Source organism: Bombina bombina, chromosome 7 (genome assembly GCF_027579735.1).
Source record: "Bombina bombina isolate aBomBom1 chromosome 7, aBomBom1.pri, whole genome shotgun sequence".
Taxonomy (NCBI): domain Eukaryota; kingdom Metazoa; phylum Chordata; class Amphibia; order Anura; family Bombinatoridae; genus Bombina; species Bombina bombina.
In genome coordinates, this window is record NC_069505.1 from 103763063 (window position 1) to 103784424 (window position 21362).

A 21362-nucleotide genomic window follows, 5' to 3' on the forward strand; every position below is an offset into this window, starting at 1 on the left:
CCTTTTAAAAAAAAGAGTAAACCTAGGTAATGTCATAGGCGCTCCGGGGTCTGCACATGTTTTAGCGATCTATGGCCGCAGTGTCTGTAGCAGTTTATAACTGATGCAAACCACATTGGGGTCGATTTATCAAAGGCTTTGCCTGCCTACGACTGCAGGTTCTCACAAGACAACCTGCGGTCCATATTTATCAAGCAGCGGTCATCAGACTCCTCTTAGGTGGAGAATTTAAATCTCATCCGACCGGGGAGATTGACAGCTCCTGCCCGCGCATGATTGGCTGTGCGTGGGCAGTGGCCGGCGTTGCACAAGAGCACAAAATGGCATTCTTGTGCAATGCTGAATTCCGCCAGAGGCGAGCTGAGGCAGACAGGGGAGCATACGTACGCCCCTGTCCGCTGTAGCTTGATAAATCTAGCCCTTAGGGTTCGATTATGAAAATCTTTTTGAGCATTATATTGTTATATAGGTGTCTATCTCATGTGGCAGGGTTCTGGATATTAAGGACAAACAGTTCTCAAGCTAAAATTTGCCTTTGTTTGAGGGCCTTGCAATACTGACAAGAGACGTCTTAGATAATCTTGCCGAAGTGGAGAGCTTTAGATCATCAGGTCACTAATAAATTAAAAACATTGCTCATTATGAAAATGTAAGATCTAGTACTTTACTGTGCATAATGGCCCAGTATATTCCATGACGCAGGGTATATAGGTAGTTCTGCTATACAATAAAAAAATTTGGAACGCACTGTTAATAATCAAATTTACTTACAAGTTATATTTGTCAAAGTAGCTGATTTACAGCTTGAGAACAAATAAGGGTCAAGGTTATATTATCAACCCGTCTGAAGGTCGCTGCAAGTGTGGGGACCCAGTGCCTTGCCGCTTGGTACTTGCTGTACAGTGTGTGAGGACCCGGTGCCTTGTCGCTCGGTACTTGCTGTACGGTGTGTGAGGACCCGGTGCCTTGCCGCTTGGTACTTGCTGTACAGTGTGTGAGGACCCGGTGCCTTGCCGCTTGGTACTTGCTGTACAGTGTGTGAGGACCCGGTGCCTTGTCGCTCGGTACTTGCTGTACGGTGTGTGAGGACCCGGTGCCTTGCCGCTTGGTACTTGCTGTACAGTGTGTGAGGACCCGGTGCCTTGCCGCTTGGTACTTGCTGTACAGTGTGTGAGGACCCGGTGCCTTGTCGCTCGGTACTTGCTGTATGGTATGTGGGGAACCGGTGCCTTGTCGCTCGGTACTTGCTGTACAGTGTGTGAGGACCCAGTGCCTTGCCGCTTGGTACTTGCTGTACAGTGTGTGAGGACCCGGTGCCTTGTCGCTCGGTACTTGCTGTATGGTATGTGGGGAACCGGTGCCTTGTCGCTCGGTACTTGCTGTACAGTGTGTGGGGAACCGGTTCTTTGACGCTCGGTACACTGCTGTACGGTGTGTGGGGACCCGTTTCTTTGACGCTCGTTACTTGCTGTATGGTGTGTGGGGACCTGGTGCCTAGCTGCACAGTGTATGGAGATATGTTGCCTTTCTCTCCAGTGTTCAGGCACCCAGTACTTAAAGGGGTATGAAACCCAAAAATGTTCTTTTGTGATTCAGACAGGACATACCATATTAAAAAAAAGTTTCCAATTTACTTCTATTATCAAATCTGCTTTGTTCCCGTGATATTCTGTGTTGAAGAGATACCTAGGTAGGAATCGGGAGCCCTGCATGGCAGGAAATAGTGCTGCCATCTAGTGCTCTTGCAAATGGATAACATTCTTGCAAAACTGCTGCCATATAGTGCTCCAGAAATGGGACAGCCCCTAAGATTATGTGCCTGCTTTTAAAACAAAAGATACCAAGAGAACGAAGAAAAAAATAATAGAATTATATTAAAAAGTTGTTTAAAATCGCGTTTTTAGCTGAATCATGAAAGAACAATTTGGGGATTCATATCCCTTTAACTGCATAGTGTGAGACCCTTAATCTCGCCTCATGTGATAGCAAGAAACCCAGAATGTCGCTGCACAGAGTATAGGAACTCACATCACAATACATAGCACAGTAACCTGACACCCTTCTCTCTTTCTGCAGCTTGCAAGACGTGGAATGAGTATTGTCCTTATTAGCAGATCCCTGGATAAACTCAATGAAGTCGCCAAAGGAATAAGTAAGTGCACATCCTATGTTCTTCTTTTTATAGTTTGTATATGACAGAGATTGTTTCCTATGAGAAAAGGCACCTTGACACCACCTGTATTTGTTAAAGGGACATAATAATACAAAAATAAAACACTCAAACACGCTAGAGCAATTTATTACTGCTCTATCAACAAATTCAATCTGTAAACAAAAAGTGAAAAAAAAAACCCAGTGCTAACGCCTATCTATTCAGTTCAATCAATTTAATTAAACGGAGTAATTACAATAAAAATGCACAGTTGCTTATATTAATATAACAATCTTGGCTGTGCAAAGCTGAGGAATGGGTAGTAAAGGTGTTAGTCTACTCCAAAATTTATGTTTAAAAAGATAGATGTCCCTTTAAGACTCCTGGATCAGCCTGACCTGATACAATCCCAGTGCATATCATCCAGAGGCTGTGCCCAGATACCTGTTCCAGCACATATGCCCCCCTTTCTCAGGTGTTCTTGATTAGGTTGCTGGTATTAAGCAGAAAACTCTAATCACATATTGATATTGTAGTTAATATATTTAAACAAAGGTCTGAGCTCATTTCGCTTAGCATATTAAGTGAAGCATCCTGTGTTTTTAGCTGAAAAGCTCGGAACAGGCTGTATCCTCAGCCGACATTTGCGCAGAGATGCTGCTGATCTGATCACAAACCTATGTGTTCTTGTGAAGTTTGGTAATCGTCTGGTCGTGATATGAGTCATGGAGTAAATCTGCACAGTGTCCCTACTGCTTATGGTAATCAGTTTATTTTTAGCACTGCTGAACGGCTGCATCTGCCCAGATGTTGGTAGTTGGATGAGGAACTGTATAATGTATTGGTTTCTTCAGAGGCCATCACTGTAGTATCTGATCTACTACCCAGGGATTGGTAGATCTGTACAATACTGTGCCAGATTTAACAGTACAGTGTAAACATTGAAGGGCTAGGATGAAAAATACTACCATGAACATAAAGTAAAACCCTGAATCCGGGGTGGGGGTTCTGTCTGGTCACTAGCGACTTCATTGTAACAACCTAGTACTTATCCCATAATTTGTTATAAATTTGTGCAATTCAGGGACTATCTGAGTTAAAGTATATCCTTACTGAGCTCTCATTTATATCACCTGGGGTTATTATGTGATTCTTTTCTTTTTTAAAGCCATGTTCTGGTGTAAACTTACAGCTTAAAGGGTCATAGTAATGGAAAATGTACATGCTCTAATTTGTTAGGGCATGTCGTTTTAAGACTATTGACCCTGTTCTATTGTGTGTTTAACCCCCGCCCTAGAACACTGCTGGGCAGGAGCAGAATCCGGTGCTGATCAATCAGCAGTGCTAGTGCCGAGTTGTGTGACTAGCACTGCTGATTGGATCAGCGGTGGGCTCCACTAGTGACCAACAGTGCTCAGTGGGTCCTTAAAAGCACTTTTACTGTGTGTTTAATTCCTTTGTGTGGGTTACAGTAGTGTAGGGTTGATAGTCTTTAAATGACTTGATCTAATGAATTAGAACATGTAATATTTCCACTATTATGTCTCTTTAACTGCTGATTCAAATCACAATCCAAATAAGTTTTTATGTAGCTTTACCAGAACCTTGTAGTTGAAGGAAGAACTGGATTTGTTGTGGAATGGAGGAACTAATTTATTACAGGTGTATGAAAGTCAAAATTAAACTTTCAGATGGAAAATAGTGAGGTATCATGCTATCCATGTCCCTTTTTAAGGTCATCACACTTATACTGCAAGGTTTGAAAGTGTCAGAAAATGTACAGAGAGGAATTGGGATGACATAGAATCTTAGGACCTTTAGTGTATGTGCAGAATTGGTATGAATGCTGTTGCTAGAAGTGCTGAATATAACCACACATGCAGAGCTGCCATATTGATACTATGGTTTATGTGGGTATAGTCTGTACCTACCTTGGAAGAACTCAAATCTTATAAACTAATTATCCCATTTAATAGACGTTGCGTATACATCTGACACTGTTGAGCTGGGTTAGGAGTCTGAACATCAGCACAATATTATTAAAAATAAGCAAAACTATACATTGTTACAAACATACTACCATGTGTACAATGTCCCTTAACTTCTGACATGGCAGCAGAAGACCGGTTACCAATCTGCTAATTTTTGGTTCATCACCTGGATTCAGAGAGAATGAAGAAAAATTGATAATAGGAGTAAATAAGAAAGTTGTTAAAATTGCCTGCTCTATCTGAATCATGAAAGTTTAATTTTTGACTAGACTATCCCTTTAAAGTTCAGTTTCTCATTGTCATCCACACAGCATCTAGGAAATAAATATATATATTGGGTAGGTTTGTTTGGTTATGCTTGTTTCATGCTGTAAAAAAACCCCAAAAAAAAACACACCAATATCCTATATATTTATTAAAATGATAGTCAGCCCACATGCAACTGAGAGATTAAGCTTGTTGCCTTCTTCCATACCTAGTAGGAATGATTTCATTGTCACGCAGTGTTTGTCCTAAATCTCTGGCACCTTGTTTGCTGAAGTCCCCATTTTTGCAGCATGAGTTTTGCAAACCTGCCATAGCAGATGACATTCAATTTCCTTTCTGCCTGCCTCTTACAGGAGTCCAGATGCCTCTCTGTAGTGGTTCTGAGTCATACCAGAGTGCATCACTTAAAAACGCAGGAAATCTCTACTATTCCGTTGAGTGATTTTCTTTTGTTACCATACGACTTTATACAGTTTTGGTGGTCACCCATTAGTGATTAGTGACAGATAAATAAATATATATATAAATAAATATATATATATATATATATATATATATATATATATATATATACATACACACACACACACACTTTTGGTGTGCCAGAAGCCTGCAGTGTGGCAGGTCTAGGGTTATTAACAGTAATGATGTAAGCAGGTCAAATCAGAATATTAATACTGGATTTTGGCTGAAAAAAATGAATGTTTCCAACAACTTCTTTACTTTTGAGTTTAATATTGCTACATACTAAATATATTATAGTCACTATATTACCTACTTGTTATTGTGCACATTACTTTTTTTTCTGTGGTGTACTTGACAGTACAAATTCTCTGTGAAATCCCCCCCCCACAGGTACTAAGGCATAATAGTGTCCAAACATCCTGTTTAAGACATGCTGAATGAGTGATCCATGTCAACGGCCAAGTATCCCAAACAGGCTATATTTTAAAGGGATTTACATTTCTCCAACATAGGTGTGTCCGGTCCATGGCGTCATCCTTACTTGTGGGATATTCTCCTCCCCAACAGGAAATGGCAAAGAGCCCAGCAAAGCTGGTCACATGATCCCTCCTAGGCTCCGCCTTCCCCAGTCATTCTCTTTGCCGTTGTACAGGCAACATCTCCACGGAGATGGCTTAGAGTTTTTTAGTGTTTAACTGTAGTTTTTATTATTCAATCAAGAGTTTGTTATTTTAAAATAGTGCTGGTATGTACTATTTACTCTGAAACAGAAAAGAGATGAAGATTTCTGTTTGTAAGAGGAAAATGATTTTAGCAACCGTTACTAAAATCGATGGCTGTTCCACACAGGACTGTTGAGAGGAATTAACTTCAGTTGGGGGAACAGTGAGCAGACTTTTGCTGCTTGAGGTATGACACATTCTAACAAGACGATGTAATGCTGGAAGCTGTCATTTTCCCTATGGGATCCGGTAAGCCATTTTTATTACAGAAAGAAAAAAAAGGGCTTCACAAGGGCTTTCTAAGACTGTAGACATTTTCTGGGCTAAATCGATTTATATTTTATACTCCATAGCCTTGAGGAATTATTTTAATCTTGGGAATTATGTAAAATAACCGGCAGGCACTGTATTGGACACCTTATTCTCTAGGGGCTTTCCCTAATCTTAGGCAGAGTCTCATTTTCGCGCCTGTATTGCGCACTTGTTTTTGAGAAGCATGACATGCAGATGCATGTGTGAGGAGCTCTGATACATAGAAAAGACTTTCTGAAGGCGTCATTTGGTATCGTATTCCCCTTTGGGCTTGGTTGGGTCTCAGCAAAGCAGATACCAGGGACTGTAAAGGGGTTAAATATAAAAACGGCTCCGGTTCCGTTATTTTAAGGGTTAAAGCTTCCAAATTTGGTGTGCAATACTTTTAAGGTTTTAAGACACTGTGGTGAAATTTTGGTGAATTTTGAACAATTCCTTCATACTTTTTCGCAATTGCAGTAATAAAGTGTGTTCAGTTTAAAATTTAAAGTGACAGTAACGGTTTATTTTAAAACGTTTTTTGTACTTTGTTATCAAGTTTTTGCCTGTTTAACATGTCTGAACTACCAGATAGACTGTGTTCTGAATGTGGGGAAGCCAAGGTTCCTTCTCATTTAAATAGATGTGATTTATGTGACACAAAATTTAGAGAAAATGATGCCCAAGATGATTCCTCAAGTGAGGGGAGTAAGCATGGTACTGCATCATCCCCTCCTTCGTCTACACCAGTCTTGCCCACACAGGAGGCCCCTAGTACATCTAGTGCGCCAATCCTCCTTACTATGCAACAATTAACGGCTGTAATGGATAATTCTATCAAAAACATTTTAGCCAAAATGCCCACTTATCAGCGAAAGCGCGACTGCTCTGTTTTAGAAAATACTGAAGAGCATGAGGACGCTGATGATATTGGTTCTGAAGGGCCCCTACACCAGTCTGAGGGGGCCAGGGAGGTTTTGTCTGAGGGAGAAATTTCAGATTCAGGGAAAATTTCTCAACAAGCTGAACCTGATGTGATTACATTTAAATTTAAATTGGAACATCTCCGCGCTCTGCTTAAGGAGGTGTTATCCACTCTGGATGATTGTGAGAATTTGGTCATTCCAGAGAAACTATGTAAAATGGACAAGTTCCTAGAGGTCCCGGGGCCCCCCGAAGCTTTTCCTATACCCAAGCGGGTGGCGGACATTGTAAATAAAGAATGGGAAAGGCCCGGTATACCTTTCGTCCCTCCCCCCATATTTAAAAAATTGTTTCCTATGGTCGACCCCAGAAAGGACTTATGGCAGACAGTCCCCAAGGTCGAGGGGGCGGTTTCTACTCTAAACAAACGCACCACTATACCCATAGAAGATAGTTGTGCTTTCAAAGATCCTATGGATAAAAAATTAGAAGGTTTGCTTAAAAAGATGTTTGTTCAGCAAGGTTACCTTCTACAACCAATTTCATGCATTGTTCCTGTCACTACAGCCGCGTGTTTCTGGTTCGATGAGCTAGAAAAGGCGATCAATAATAATTCTTCTTCTTATGAGGAGATTATGGACAGAATTCGTGCTCTCAAATTGGCTAATTCTTTCACCCTAGACGCCACTTTGCAATTGGCTAGGTTAGCGGCGAAAAATTCTGGTTTTGCTATTGTGGCGCGCAGAGCGCTTTGGTTAAAATCTTGGTCAGCGGATGCGTCTTCCAAGAACAAATTGCTTAACATTCCTTTCAAGGGGAAAACGCTGTTTGGCCCTGACTTGAAAGAGATTATCTCTGATATCACTGGGGGCAAGGGCCACGCCCTTCCTCAGGATAGGTCTTTCAAGGCCAAAAATAAACCTAATTTTCGTCCCTTTCGCAGAAACGGACCAGCCCCAAGTGCTACGTCCTCTAAGCAAGAGGGTAATACTTCTCAAGCCAAGCCAGCCTGGAGACCAATGCAAGGCTGGAACAAAGGAAAGCAGGCCAAGAAACCTGCCACTGCTACCAAGACAGCATGAGATGTTGGCCCCCGATCCGGGACCGGATCTGGTGGGGGGCAGACTCTCTCTCTTCGCTCAGGCTTGGGCAAGAGATGTTCTGGATCCTTGGGCGCTAGAAATAGTCTCCCAAGGTTATCTTCTGGAATTCAAGGGGCTTCCCCCAAGGGGGAGGTTCCACAGGTCTCAATTGTCTTTAGACCTGTTAAAAATGGGAGTGATTCATCCTGTTCCATTAGGAGAACAAGGGATGGGGTTCTACTCCAATCTGTTCGTAGTTCCCAAAAAAGAGGGAACATTCAGACCAATCTTAGATCTCAAGATCCTAAACAAGTTTCTCAAGGTTCCATCGTTCAAAATGGAAACCATTCGAACTATTCTTCCTTCCATCCAGGAAGGTCAATTCATGACCACGGTGGATTTAAAGGATGCGTATCTACATATTCCTATCCACAAGGAACATCATCGGTTCCTAAGGTTCGCATTCCTGGACAAGCATTACCAGTTTGTGGCACTTCCGTTCGGATTAGCCACTGCTCCTAGGATTTTCACAAAGGTACTAGGGTCCCTTCTAGCGGTGCTAAGACCAAGGGGCATTGCAGTAGTACCTTACTTGGACGACATTCTGATTCAAGCGTCGTCCCTTCCTCAAGCAAAGGCTCACACGGACATTGTCCTGGCCTTTCTCAGATCTCACGGGTGGAAAGTGAACGTAGAAAAAAGTTCTCTGTCTCCGTCAACAAGGGTTCCCTTCTTGGGAACAATAATAGACTCCTTAGAAATGAGGATTTTTCTGACAGAGGCCAGAAAATCAAAACTTCTGAACTCTTGTCAAATACTTCATTCTGTTCCTCTTCCTTCCATAGCGCAGTGCATGGAAGTAATAGGTTTGATGGTAGCGGCAATGGACATAGTTCCTTTTGCGCGCATTCATCTAAGACCATTACAACTGTGCATGCTCAGTAAGTGGAATGGGGACTATACAGACTTGTCTCCGACGATACAAGTAAATCAGAGGACCAGAGATTCACTCCGTTGGTGGCTGTCCCTGGACAACCTGTCACAGGGGATGAGCTTCCGCAGACCAGAGTGGGTCATTGTCACGACCGACGCCAGTCTGGTGGGCTGGGGCGCGGTCTGGGGACCCCTGAAAGCTCAGGGTCTTTGGTCTCGGGAAGAATCTCTTCTACCGATAAATATTCTGGAACTGAGAGCGATACTCAATGCTCTCAAGGCTTGGCCTCAGCTAGCAAAGGCCAAGTTCATACGGTTTCAATCAGACAACATGACGACTGTTGCGTACATCAACCATCAGGGGGGAACAAGGAGTTCCCTGGCGATGGAAGAAGTGACCAAAATCATTCAATGGGCGGAGACTCACTCCTGCCACTTGTCTGCAATCCACATCCCAGGAGTGGAAAATTGGGAAGTGGATTTTCTGAGTCGTCAGACATTTCATCCGGGGGAGTGGGAACTCCATCCGGAAATCTTTGCCCAAATCACTCAATTGTGGGGCATTCCAGACATGGATCTGATGGCCTCTCGTCAGAACTTCAAGGTTCCTTGCTACGGGTCCAGGTCCAGGGATCCCAAGGCGACTCTAGTAGATGCACTAGTAGCACCTTGGACCTTCAAACTAGCTTATGTATTCCCGCCGTTTCCTCTCATCCCCAGGCTGGTAGCCAGGATCAATCAGGAGAGAGCATCGGTGATCTTGATAGCTCCTGCGTGGCCACGCAGGACTTGGTATGCAGACCTGGTGAATATGTCATCGGCTCCACCATGGAAGCTACCTTTGAGACGAGACCTTCTTGTTCATGGTCCGTTCGAACATCCGAATCTGGTCTCACTCCAACTGACTGCTTGGAGATTGAACGCTTGATCTTATCAAAGCGAGGGTTCTCAGATTCTGTCATTGATACTCTTGTTCAGGCCAGAAAGCCTGTAACTAGAAAAATTTACCACAAAATATGGAAAAAATATATCTGTTGGTGTGAATCTAAAGGATTCCCTTGGGACAAGGTAAAAATTCCTAAGATTCTATCCTTCCTTCAAGAAGGTTTGGAGAGAGGATTATCTGCTAGTTCCTTGAAGGGACAGATTTCTGCCTTGTCTGTGTTACTTCACAAAAAGCTGGCAGCTGTGCCAGATGTTCAAGCCTTTGTTCAGGCTCTGGTTAGAATCAAGCCTGTTTACAAACCTTTGACTCCTCCTTGGAGTCTCAATTTAGTTCTTTCAGTTCTTCAGGGGGTTCCGTTTGAACCCTTACATTCCGTTGATATTAAGTTATTATCTTGGAAAGTTTTGTTTTTGGTTGCAATTTCTTCTGCTAGAAGAGTTTCAGAATTATCTGCTCTGCAGTGTTCTCCTCCTTATCTGGTGTTCCATGCAGATAAGGTGGTTTTACGTACTAAACCTGGTTTTCTTCCGAAAGTTGTTTCTAACAAAAACATTAACCAGGAGATAGTCGTGCCTTCTTTGTGTCCGAATCCAGTGTCAAAGAAGGAACGTTTGTTGCACAATTTGGATGTTGTTCGTGCTCTAAAATTCTATTTAGATGCTACAAAGGATTTTAGACAAACATCTTCCTTGTTTGTTGTTTATTCTGGTAAAAGGAGAGGTCAAAAAGCAACTTCTACCTCTCTCTCTTTTTGGATTAAAAGCACCATCAGATTGGCTTATGAGACTGCCGGACGGCAGCCTCCTGAAAGAATCACAGCTCATTCCACTAGGGCTGTGGCTTCCACATGGGCCTTCAAGAACGAGGCTTCTGTTGATCAGATATGTAAGGCAGCGACTTGGTCTTCACTGCACACTTTTACTAAATTTTACAAGTTTGATACTTTTGCTTCTTCTGAGGCTATTTTTGGGAGAAAGGTTTTGCAAGCCGTGGTGCCTTCCATCTAGGTGACCTGATTTGCTCCCTCCCTTCATCCGTGTCCTAAAGCTTTGGTATTGGTTCCCACAAGTAAGGATGACGCCGTGGACCGGACACACCTATGTTGGAGAAAACAGAATTTATGTTTACCTGATAAATTACTTTCTCCAACGGTGTGTCCGGTCCACGGCCCGCCCTGGTTTTTTAATCAGGTCTGATAATTTATTTTCTTTAACTACAGTCACCACGGTATCATATGGTTTCTCCTATGCAAATATTCCTCCTTTACGTCGGTCGAATGACTGGGGAAGGCGGAGCCTAGGAGGGATCATGTGACCAGCTTTGCTGGGCTCTTTGCCATTTCCTGTTGGGGAGGAGAATATCCCACAAGTAAGGATGACGCCGTGGACCGGACACACCGTTGGAGAAAGTAATTTATCAGGTAAACATAAATTCTGTTTTTTATTTTATATGCCTAGCATATTCATTTTAAAGTAATGCATTGCAGAAGATCTGCATAAAAATAAGTGTTATAAACTCATTTAACACTTTCATTTTAGTAGCACAAATGACAAGGTTTTGCAAATAAACAGCATAACAGTTCAGGGATACACCCCTTGGAAAGCCACGCAAAATTCATATTCCTGATCTTAACCACTAAAAATAGCTATCTCACTAGAGATAACTAAATAGGGAGCGCTCTAGACCACACTCAAATGATAAATAATATGTACTGTTAGCAAGTAGTAACAAAAAAGTGAATACAAGATATAGAATAAGATATCTCAAATAACAGTGAGAGCAAAGAGAAAGTCAATTATTGTACACAGTCCCAAAAAGTGATCCAAACACAGAAGGGTCACAGGAAAAAATCCATGGATGGATGGCGGCAGCGGCACTCTCCTCACATCAACTTGGGATGACGTCTGTGCAGAGAAAAAGAGAACAAAAAAGAGGTGCTTTGTGTGTACCAATAAAACGGATAAGGGAAAAATAGACAAACCCACAACAGGGTACTCACATTCGGTAGGAGCACTCAGACAGTGCTATTAGGCGCGGACTGGGTACTCAACAGCAACCCAGCTTGCTGATACTTCCAGCGTGTCTCCAAGGAACTCCCTTCTAGGAACTCCCTTCTAGGACTGGAAAGGCAGACTGCCCAGATCAGCTGGTTCAAAAGTCAGGCAGGTAATGCTGGTGGTATCCAAGGCTCCCACATTGAGCAAGAACAGTCCCAATATATATAGTGGGGATAGAGGCGGTGTGGTTGTTAGAAATGATCAGTGGCAGTTCCAATATCAGATGTAAAAAGATAGGATTTATTAAAAAATTAAAAGAAATTAAAAACTGGAACAGGATAGGGCAAACATATCCCTCCTGTTAACATGCGACGCGTTTCTCAGCTATAGTGCTGTTTCATCAGGCATATATGGCAAACTGATCATAACTCTACTATATATACACACACACACACACCAAACAAATCAATTAAGCAGTATAACAAGCACCTGGAGTTCTACACCAAGAGGAGGACCCACAGATTATTAACCCTTCGTCTATGGCATATACTTCACATCACTGGAATCAACATAAATGTTTTTCATAATATGCCTACATCTAATGTAAATATAAAAAAAGTGGCAGTATAATTTGATAGTACGTGTATAATTGAATGCATATATTTGTGAGGTAAGAAGGGGTTAACAATTAAAAAGTAATAAAAAATGATAATAAATGATAAATAACAATCCTAATGTGATCTATATAAAATTGAAATTAATATCAATGTCACAGGGGAGGGAAATAATACATCTAAATAAGTGCTGCAAGATGTATCTAAATGTCTCAAACAGATGTCATATACATATGTGTATTTAAAAATGGAGTTGCACTTAACAAAATCGCTCTACCTACCAATCCATAGCAATGAAGTACCACCTGTATATAGTGGTCCTTTACGTTGGTCACTCGAATCAAGACCCTTTTCCTCATAAAATATATGTGTATTGAGAAACGGAGTTAAACTGGGCAAGATCGCTCAACCTACCGATAAATAGCAATGAGGTGCCGCCTGCATATAGTAGTCCTTTACTTCAGTCACTCGGATCAGGAACCCTTTCCTCATAAAACAAAAAGTAAATATACAAATGATCGCCACTGAAACATAATAGCAAAACAATTCTTAATAAGGACAGCCAATCAATGACTACGTAACGATCTTAACCAATCACAGGAAAGGAGGCGTGCGTGATAACACCAGGCAATAGGAAATAGCCACATAAGGGGTGTGTCACATCGATGTCTAACCATTGGTGGAAACTAAACAACTACCAAAACGTCACGCAGCCTATCATAACAATGTGTACACAATGATAGACAACGGGCCATAACAGGGATGGGAGTATATAAAAAAAACTAAATAATCCAATATTATAGCAGCGATCCTAATCCAAAGTAACGCCGACACTTTAAAACATATATGGCCAATACCAGGAGAAAAGGCGTGCGTAATAGCACCAAGCAATAGGAAGTAGCCGCGTGAGGGGTGTGTGACATCAGTGTCTGACTATTGGTGGAAACTATACACCTACCAAATATCATGCAGCCTATCATGACAATGTATATACAAAAATAGACAACGATGACAAGAATATAAATATATATAAAAAAATTACAACAGCGATCTAAAATATCATGAATACTTAGAACATAAATCCATTCAACCAGTACAAATGTATACGAATAAAAAGTGAACAAAGTGACGAATAATAAATATAAGTATAAGGTAATATTTAGATGTATCATTTCCCTCCCCTGTGACATTGATATTAATTTCAATTTTATATAGATCACATTAGGATTGTTATTTATCATTTATTATTTATTATCATTTTTTATTACTTTTTAATCGTTAACCCCTTCTTACCTTACAAATATATGCATTCAATTATACTATCAAATTATACTGCCACTTTTTATATATTTACATTAGATGTAGGCATATTATGAATAACATTTATGTTGATTCCAGTGATGTGAAGTATATGCCATAGACGAAGGGTTAATAATCTGTGGGTCCTCTTCTTGGTGGAGAACTCCAGGTGCTTGTTATACTGCTTAATTGCTTGATTGATTTGTTTGGTGTGTGTGTGTGTGTATATATAGTAGAGTTATGATCAGTTTGCCATATATGCCTGATGAAACAGCACTATAGCTGAGAAACGCGTCGCATGTTAACAGGAAGGATATGTTTGCCCTATCCTGTTGTTCCAGTTTTTAATTTCTTTTAATTTTTTAATAAATCCTATCTTTTTACATCTGATATTGGAACTGCCACTGATCATTTCTACTGACCACACCGCCTCTATCCCCACTATATATATTGGGACTGTTCTTGCTCAATGTGGGAGCCTTGGATACCACCAGCATTACCTGCCTGACTTTTGAAGCAGCTGATCTGGTCTGCCTTTCCAGTCCTAGAAGGGAGTTCCTGAATTGTCCTTGGAGACACGCTGGAAGTATCAGCAAGCTGGGTTGCTGTTGAGTACCCAGTCCGCGCCTAATAGCACTGTCTGAGTGCTCCTATCGAATGTGAGTACCCTGTTGTGGGTTTGTCTATGTTTCCCTTATTCGTTTTATTGGTACACACAAATCGCCTCTTTTTTTGTTCTCTTTCTCTGCACATATTCCTGATTTTCTTTGCTGGGGCTAGTTAGGGACAGATGTAAATGAACTTATCTTGGCTCTCCTTGGGTAATATTTACCATGTTAGAAACTCCCTCTCTGAGGGCATGTAAAGAACTGACCAATCCCCCAATTACCTGTTTATAGGTAATCTTTTTCACTTATCCGTCCTACTCCTTATTCTGTCCAACCTTCATGGAGGCTCCCTCTCTTCATGGGATTATGGATGTGTTACTCTTCAGCAGCTTGAGTACATGTTTACCCCTGGGCAGACTTACTCGGCGGGACTTTAGTCCTTTTTCAGGTTTGTGGCTGGGTATACTTAATTTCTCAGTATTGGGGAAGTTCCAATGGGCACCACCATCTTGGGTGATGTCACTTTTGGGGTTACATGGAGCATGCACCATCTTGGGTAATGTCACCAGGAGTTACGATGCAGGTGTCACTGCTAGGGTTATATGGAGCATGCACCATCTTGGGCGATGTCACCTGGAGTTACGATGCAGGAGTCACTTCTGGGGTTACGTAGAGCATGCACCATCTTGGGTGATGTCACCAGGAGTGATGATGCAGCAGTCACTTCTGGGGTTACATGGAGCATGCACCATCTTGGGGGATGTCACCAGGAGTGATGATGCAGTATTCACTTCTGGGGTTACGTGGAGCATACACCATCTTGGGTAATGTCACCAGGAGTGATGATGCAGCAGTCAATTCTGGGGTTACGTGGAGCATGCACCATCTTGGATGATGTCACCAGGAGTGATGATGCAGCAGTCACTTCTGGGGTTATGTGGAGCATGCACCATCTTGGGCGATGTCTCCTGGAGTTACGATGCAGCAGTCACTTCTGGGGTTACGTGGAGCATGCACCATCTTGGGCGATGTCACCTGGAGTGATGATGCAGCAGTCACTTCTGGGGTTATGTGGAGCATGCACCATCTTGGGCGATGTCTCCTAGAGTTACGATGCAGCAGTCACTTCTGGGGTTACGTGGAGCATGCACCATCTTGGGCGATGTCACCTGGAGTGATGATGCAGCAGTCACTTCTGGGGTTACGTGGAGCATGCACCATCTTGGGTGATGTCACCAGGAGTGACGATGCAGTAGTCACTTCTGGGGTTGCAGGAGTCACTTCTGGGGTTACATGGAGCATGCACCATCTTGGGTGATGTCACCAGGAGTGACAATGCAGGAGTCACTTCTGGGGTTACATGGAGCATGCACCATCTTGGGTGATGTCACCAGGAGTGACGATGCAGGAGTCGCTTCTGGGGTTACATGGAGCATGCACCATCTTGGGTGATGTCACCAGGAGTGACGATGCAGGAGTCACTTCTGGGGTTACATGGAGCATGCACCATCTTGGGTGATGTCACCAGGAGTGACGATGCAGGAGTCACTTCTGGGGTTACATGGAGCGTGCACCATCTTGGGTGATGTCACCAGGAGTGACGATGCAGGAGTCACTTCTGGGGTTACATGGAGCATGCACCATCTTGGGTGATGTCACCAGGAGTGACGATGCAGGAGTCACTTCTGGGGTTACATGGAGCATGCACCATCTTGGGTGATGTCACCAGGAGTGACGATGCAGGAGTCACTTCTGGGGTTACATGGAGCATGCACCATCTTGGGTGATGTCACCAGGAGTGATGATGCCGCAGTCACTTCTGGGGTTACGTAGAACATGCACACAGTCTGTTTCATGTTTAAAACAGGGTTTTACTTGAGAGAAGGCTGCTGCACTACCTCTGTATCTCTGCTTGTTATTTGGAACACTTAGTTACACTTAGAACAGTTCCTTGATTGCACTGTAAGTCCTTCTGCCCAGGATATTTGTGAAGCTACAAGAAACTATGCATTTAATCTTATTTATCATCCTTTTATGTTCAATGGTATTTTTATGTAGGCTTTTAATGGGGTGGTTTATTTTATACTTTCCTGAGACAAAAAAACAACAAAAAAACGTACCCATATGAGCCTTATGTGGCAGATTCTGCTGGGAAAATAAAAAGCTTTGTAAAGTCTGTATTGGCCATTTGGTAGCAGTTTTACTTCACCTACTGCCTCTACGGAACATGGTGCATGTATTGAAGCTCACTGCTCTGGGTCTGATGGAGAGAGAGTTTCAGATAAAGCTCAAAACTCAGCTGCCACTCAGCAAAATGTATTATTTGAGTTTGTCTATTAAAGAGACTTTTGGTATTGAAGAAAGTGATTTGTCTAATACTTCAGTTTGATTTAAATCTCAGGCATCTGAAGAAGTTGTTACAATGAAACAAATATATTTAGAGATTTTCTAAGAATGAGAAACAATTGAGTGTCTTGATCACCTGTATAAATCTTTTCCAATTCCAGAATAATTTTAAATAACCTTTTTAAAAAATACTCCTGAATTTGATGCTGCTATTACTAGGTAAAAGGGATAGGAAAGTCTATATTAAACTTGCATGATTTAGGCACTTTTTAAATTCACTTCTATTTTCAAATGTGCTTCGTTCTCTTGGTATCCCTTGTTGGAAAAAAAAAAATGCACATATCCTACCCTAGTGGGAGCTGCTGCTGATTGGTGCCTGCACACTTTTATCTCTTGTTATTGGCTAACTAGATGTGTTTTATCTAGCTGCCAGTAGTGCAATGATGTTTCTTCAGCAAAGGATAAAACGAGAATGAAGCAAATGTAATAGTAAATTGAAAAGTTGTTTAAAATTGTATTTTTTAAGTTGGGGTTTCCTGTCCCTTTAACAAAAAAATATATATATTTTTACAGGTGATGAATCTGAGGCTTTCCAAGATATAATAGAGAAAAGGATTGTACAAAACCTGAAAAATAATAATTCTGCTTTAGGGAGCCATGTTCCATTTATCAATGTTTTCTACAGCTACAGAGACTTTGTCTTCCAATTTGGCGTAAACAGAGACTGCTGTACCTGAGGTTTAAGCAGTTTTACCTTTTTTCTTATAGATTTAACAAAAGTTGTTTTCTTGTCTGTGTGCAGCTACTGAGATGTAACAGTTGAAAACAAAACCTAAGTCAGTCTTGTCAGGCGGCCCCTTTTGGTTTTGACATTGGGAAGCAGATTCAAGTTCCAAAGTTAAAGGGATATGAAACCCAAACATTTGCTCCACTCCCATAATATTCTGTGTTTAAGAGACACGTAGGTAGGCATCTGGAGCACTGAATGACAGGAGATAGTGCTGCCATCTAGTGCTCTTGCAAAACTGCTGCCATCTAGTGCTCTTGCAAAGCTGCTGCCATCTAGTGCTCTTGCAAAGCTGCTGCCATCTAGTGCTCTTGCAAAGCTGCTGCCATCTAGTGCTCTTGCAAAACTGCTGCCATATAGTGCTCCAAAAATGGGCTGGGCCAGCTCCTAAGCTTATGTCACTGCTTTTCAACAAAAAATACCAAGAGAATAAAGAAGAATTTATTCTATAATTAAATTAGAAAGTTGTATAAAATTGCATGCTCTATCTGAATCGTGAAATGACAATTTTGGGTTTCATATCGCTTTAATTTCCTGAATCAATCTTTTGAAGTCCTGTATTTGGTAAGGAGTTGGAGACTCTATTATACAAAACATTCTGGAGCACTGTTCACTCTAAGTTGTGGGCGTCTGCGAGCGTGCACCTTTTATCAAAGAGAGCGCACAGGGCTTTTTAAAATGTGCACACAGAATAGCAATGTCAGGTTTTTGTTTTTTTTACTGGGGATTTTTGTGTGTGTGTTTTTTGTTTTTTTTAATGGTGGCGGTCTGATGTTGTGCTTACTGGCGCTAATTACTTAGGAGGTTTTCTACGCCCTCCCCTCTGTTGTGACTGAAGTTGTTACAGCTGCACTGGGATGTAGTTGTGCCAGTAGTGATGGAGGAAACGTGGCTGTGTGGACATTGCAGAACAAGGTATTGGGAGAAGGAGGTGTCGCTGCTTGAGATTCAGTATAGATAATGTAAGTTCCTCCAGCGCCAAAAAATACTACTACTCCAGCTCCTGAGTGCAAGATCTCTTGACCAGACCTTTAGAGTATCAAAAATATAGAAAGCTATAGGAGCGCTTGGGATACCTATATAGGAATCTTAGCTGAGTAGGGTCAAAGGTATTTGAGCCAAACCCAAATGTTTATAAATGGTTTTAAAATAGTTTTAAAATACGTATTTATTACACAATGTTAAAAAACAATATCATAAAATATAGAATCGGTATCCAAATGGTATATATATTTATACCATGTTTTGGTTGTAGTATAGAGTATTAGCCCTATCTAAACATACAGTATAGATGTAGTATAGAGTATTAACCCTATCTGAACATATATCTCTATCTGACAATTGATTATAAAATCCTTCGCAAATAATTTAAATTCTATGGTTCACGGTATGTGGTTCAAACCTTAGGAGACTTTTTGAGCCATAAGATAAAAAACACATAAGATAAAAAACAACATATATGAATTTCCAATACAAGTGATAGCGTGGTTAACCTTAAAAAAGTGAAAAAATTTTGTAAAAAGTGAAAAAAGTTTTTTTCAAAAAAGCAAAAATAAAAGCCGGTGTACACCTTTAAAGGCTTTTGTGTGAATATCCTTGCAAATAGTGACAAAAACGTGAAAAAATATATGTAACTGTGAAAAAAGTCTTAATCCAATCTAATGTTCTTTGTGTGACAGTTTATATCTATACTACAACCAAAACATGGTATAAATATATATACCATTTGCATACCGATTCTATATTTTATGATGTTGTTTTTTAACATTGTGTAATAAATACGTATTTTAAAACCTATTTTAAAACCATTTATAAACATTTGGGTTTGGCTCAAATACCTTTGACCCTACTCGGCTAAGATTCCTATATAGGTATCCCAAGCGCTCCTATAGCTTTCTATATTTTTGAGATTCAGTATAGCACTTGTATTTGTATTCTAGAAGAGCAGAGCATCAGCCTCCTCTCCTTCTGCAGTGTTTATGGCAGCCAGTGTGGTGGGAAACTCGTGGCCGCAACTATTATGTTTGCTATTATGGGGAGCACGAGGGCAGAGGGTTAGTAGTGGAGAGCAGTGGTGGATAAGTGCAGAGCCCAGATGATAACTGATCGGCTCTGTGTCTGAGAGCTGGTTCTAAGCACTGGGAGAACAAGGCCTCCTAGCCAGGGATCAAATCAGACAGCAAGGCCAGGCAGAAGGACTGTTTTTATTCTGCTGCAGCCCTATGCCTGGCACTTGGCGCCTACGATCAGGGGGCAGCTACTTCAAGGTACCCATTCAGCACTGGCCAGCCCAGGGTCAGCACCTGCACTGACAGTGTGTCATGTTAAATTGCATGTCATCCAGTCTGTGCAAGCAGCGTACAGATAACTCTTAACCCCACTAGACCGTTTGTTGTAGGGCACAAACTGACCAGCATGATGCAGATACCTTCAATCTGCCCTGGACTTGCCTATAGTGGCAGAGGATAACTTAGACACGTATGCTAATCATACAAGGTGGTGCCTTCTGCAATAGTGTGTTGGCTTATTTGATAGTCCACAATATATTTATAGTGGACTATCAAATAAGCCAGCAATCTTTTGCAGAAGGTACCACCTTGTATGATCATCAGCCCTAAGTTACTCTTGTGGGTGAGACCATGTGCTACCATGTCACGCATATTTAGATGGTTGAACCTCAGCATATTGAAGGATTATGCCATGAGTTATACAGCCATATTTCACAATGTGCTATTGTTTTTCATGCTTACTTTGGTGTGTTGCTGCCATATTTTATGCTCAAGTGCATGAGGCTGGGGAAAATTAAAAGACATTCAAAATTTAAGGTCAATCATCTGATTTTGTCAGTCTACTGGGCATGTTAAATTCTATTGACACTTCTATGGGGTCTGGGGGGTCCCTCTACACCATTTTCTTCTCCCAGCAGCTCTCTTTTTAAAAATAAAAAGAATGTATTTTATTAAAGGGATAGTCTAGTGAAAATTAATCTTTCTCCAACATAGGTGTGTCCGGTCCACGGCGTCATCCTTACTTGTGGGATATTCTCTTCCCCAACAGGAAATGGCAAAGAGCCCAGCAAAGCTGGTCACATGATCCCTCCTAGGCTCCGCCTTCCCCAGTCATTCTCTTTGCCGTTGTACAGGCAACATCTCCACGGAGATGGCTTAGAGTTTTTTGGTGTTTAACTGTAGTTTTTATTATTCAATCAAGAGTTTGTTATTTTAAAATAGTGCTGGTATGTACTATTTACTCTGAAACAGAAAGGTGATGAAGATTTCTGTTTGTAAGAGGAAAATGATTTTAGCAACCGTTACTAAAATCGATGGCTGTTTCCACACAGGACTGTTGAGAGGAATTAACTTCAGTTGGGGGAAACAGTGAGCAGACTTTTGCTGCTTGAGGTATGACACATTTCTAACAAGACGATGTAATGCTGGAAGCTGTCATTTTCCCTATGGGATCCGGTAAGCCATTTTTATTACATAAGAAAACAAAAAGGGCTTCACAAGGGCTTTTAAGACTGTAGACATTTTCTGGGCTAAAACGATTTATATATAAGCACATTTTAATACTTCATAGCTTTGAGGAATTATTTTATTCTTGGGAATTATGTAAAATAACCGGCAGGCACTGTATTGGACACCTTATTCTCTAGGGGCTTTCCCTAATCATAGGCAGAGCCTCATTTTCGCGCCTCTATTGCGCACTTGTTTTTGGGAAGCATGACATGCAGATGCATGTGTGAGGAGCTCTGATACATAGAAAAGACTTTCTGAAGGCGTCATTTGGTATCGTATTCCCCTTTGGGCTTGGTTGGGTCTCAGCAAAGCAGATACCAGGGACTGTAAAGGGGTTAAATATAAAAACGGCCCCGGTTCCGTTATTTTAAGAGTTAAAGCTTTCAAATTTGGTGTGCAATACTTTTAAGGCTTTAAGAC

At 41.5% G+C, this 21362-nt stretch overlaps 1 protein-coding gene across 1 annotated transcript in view; it reads left to right on the top strand.

Moving 5' to 3' along the window:
* The window catches only part of HSD17B12 (hydroxysteroid 17-beta dehydrogenase 12), a 412681-nt gene that overhangs the window by 93213 nt on the left and 298106 nt on the right, over nucleotides 1–21362 (top strand). The window contains exon 3 of the mRNA XM_053720221.1: nucleotides 2077–2152. Within this exon, the coding sequence (XP_053576196.1) occupies nucleotides 2077–2152 (76 nt within the window). The remainder of the gene's footprint in view (nucleotides 1–2076; nucleotides 2153–21362) is intronic.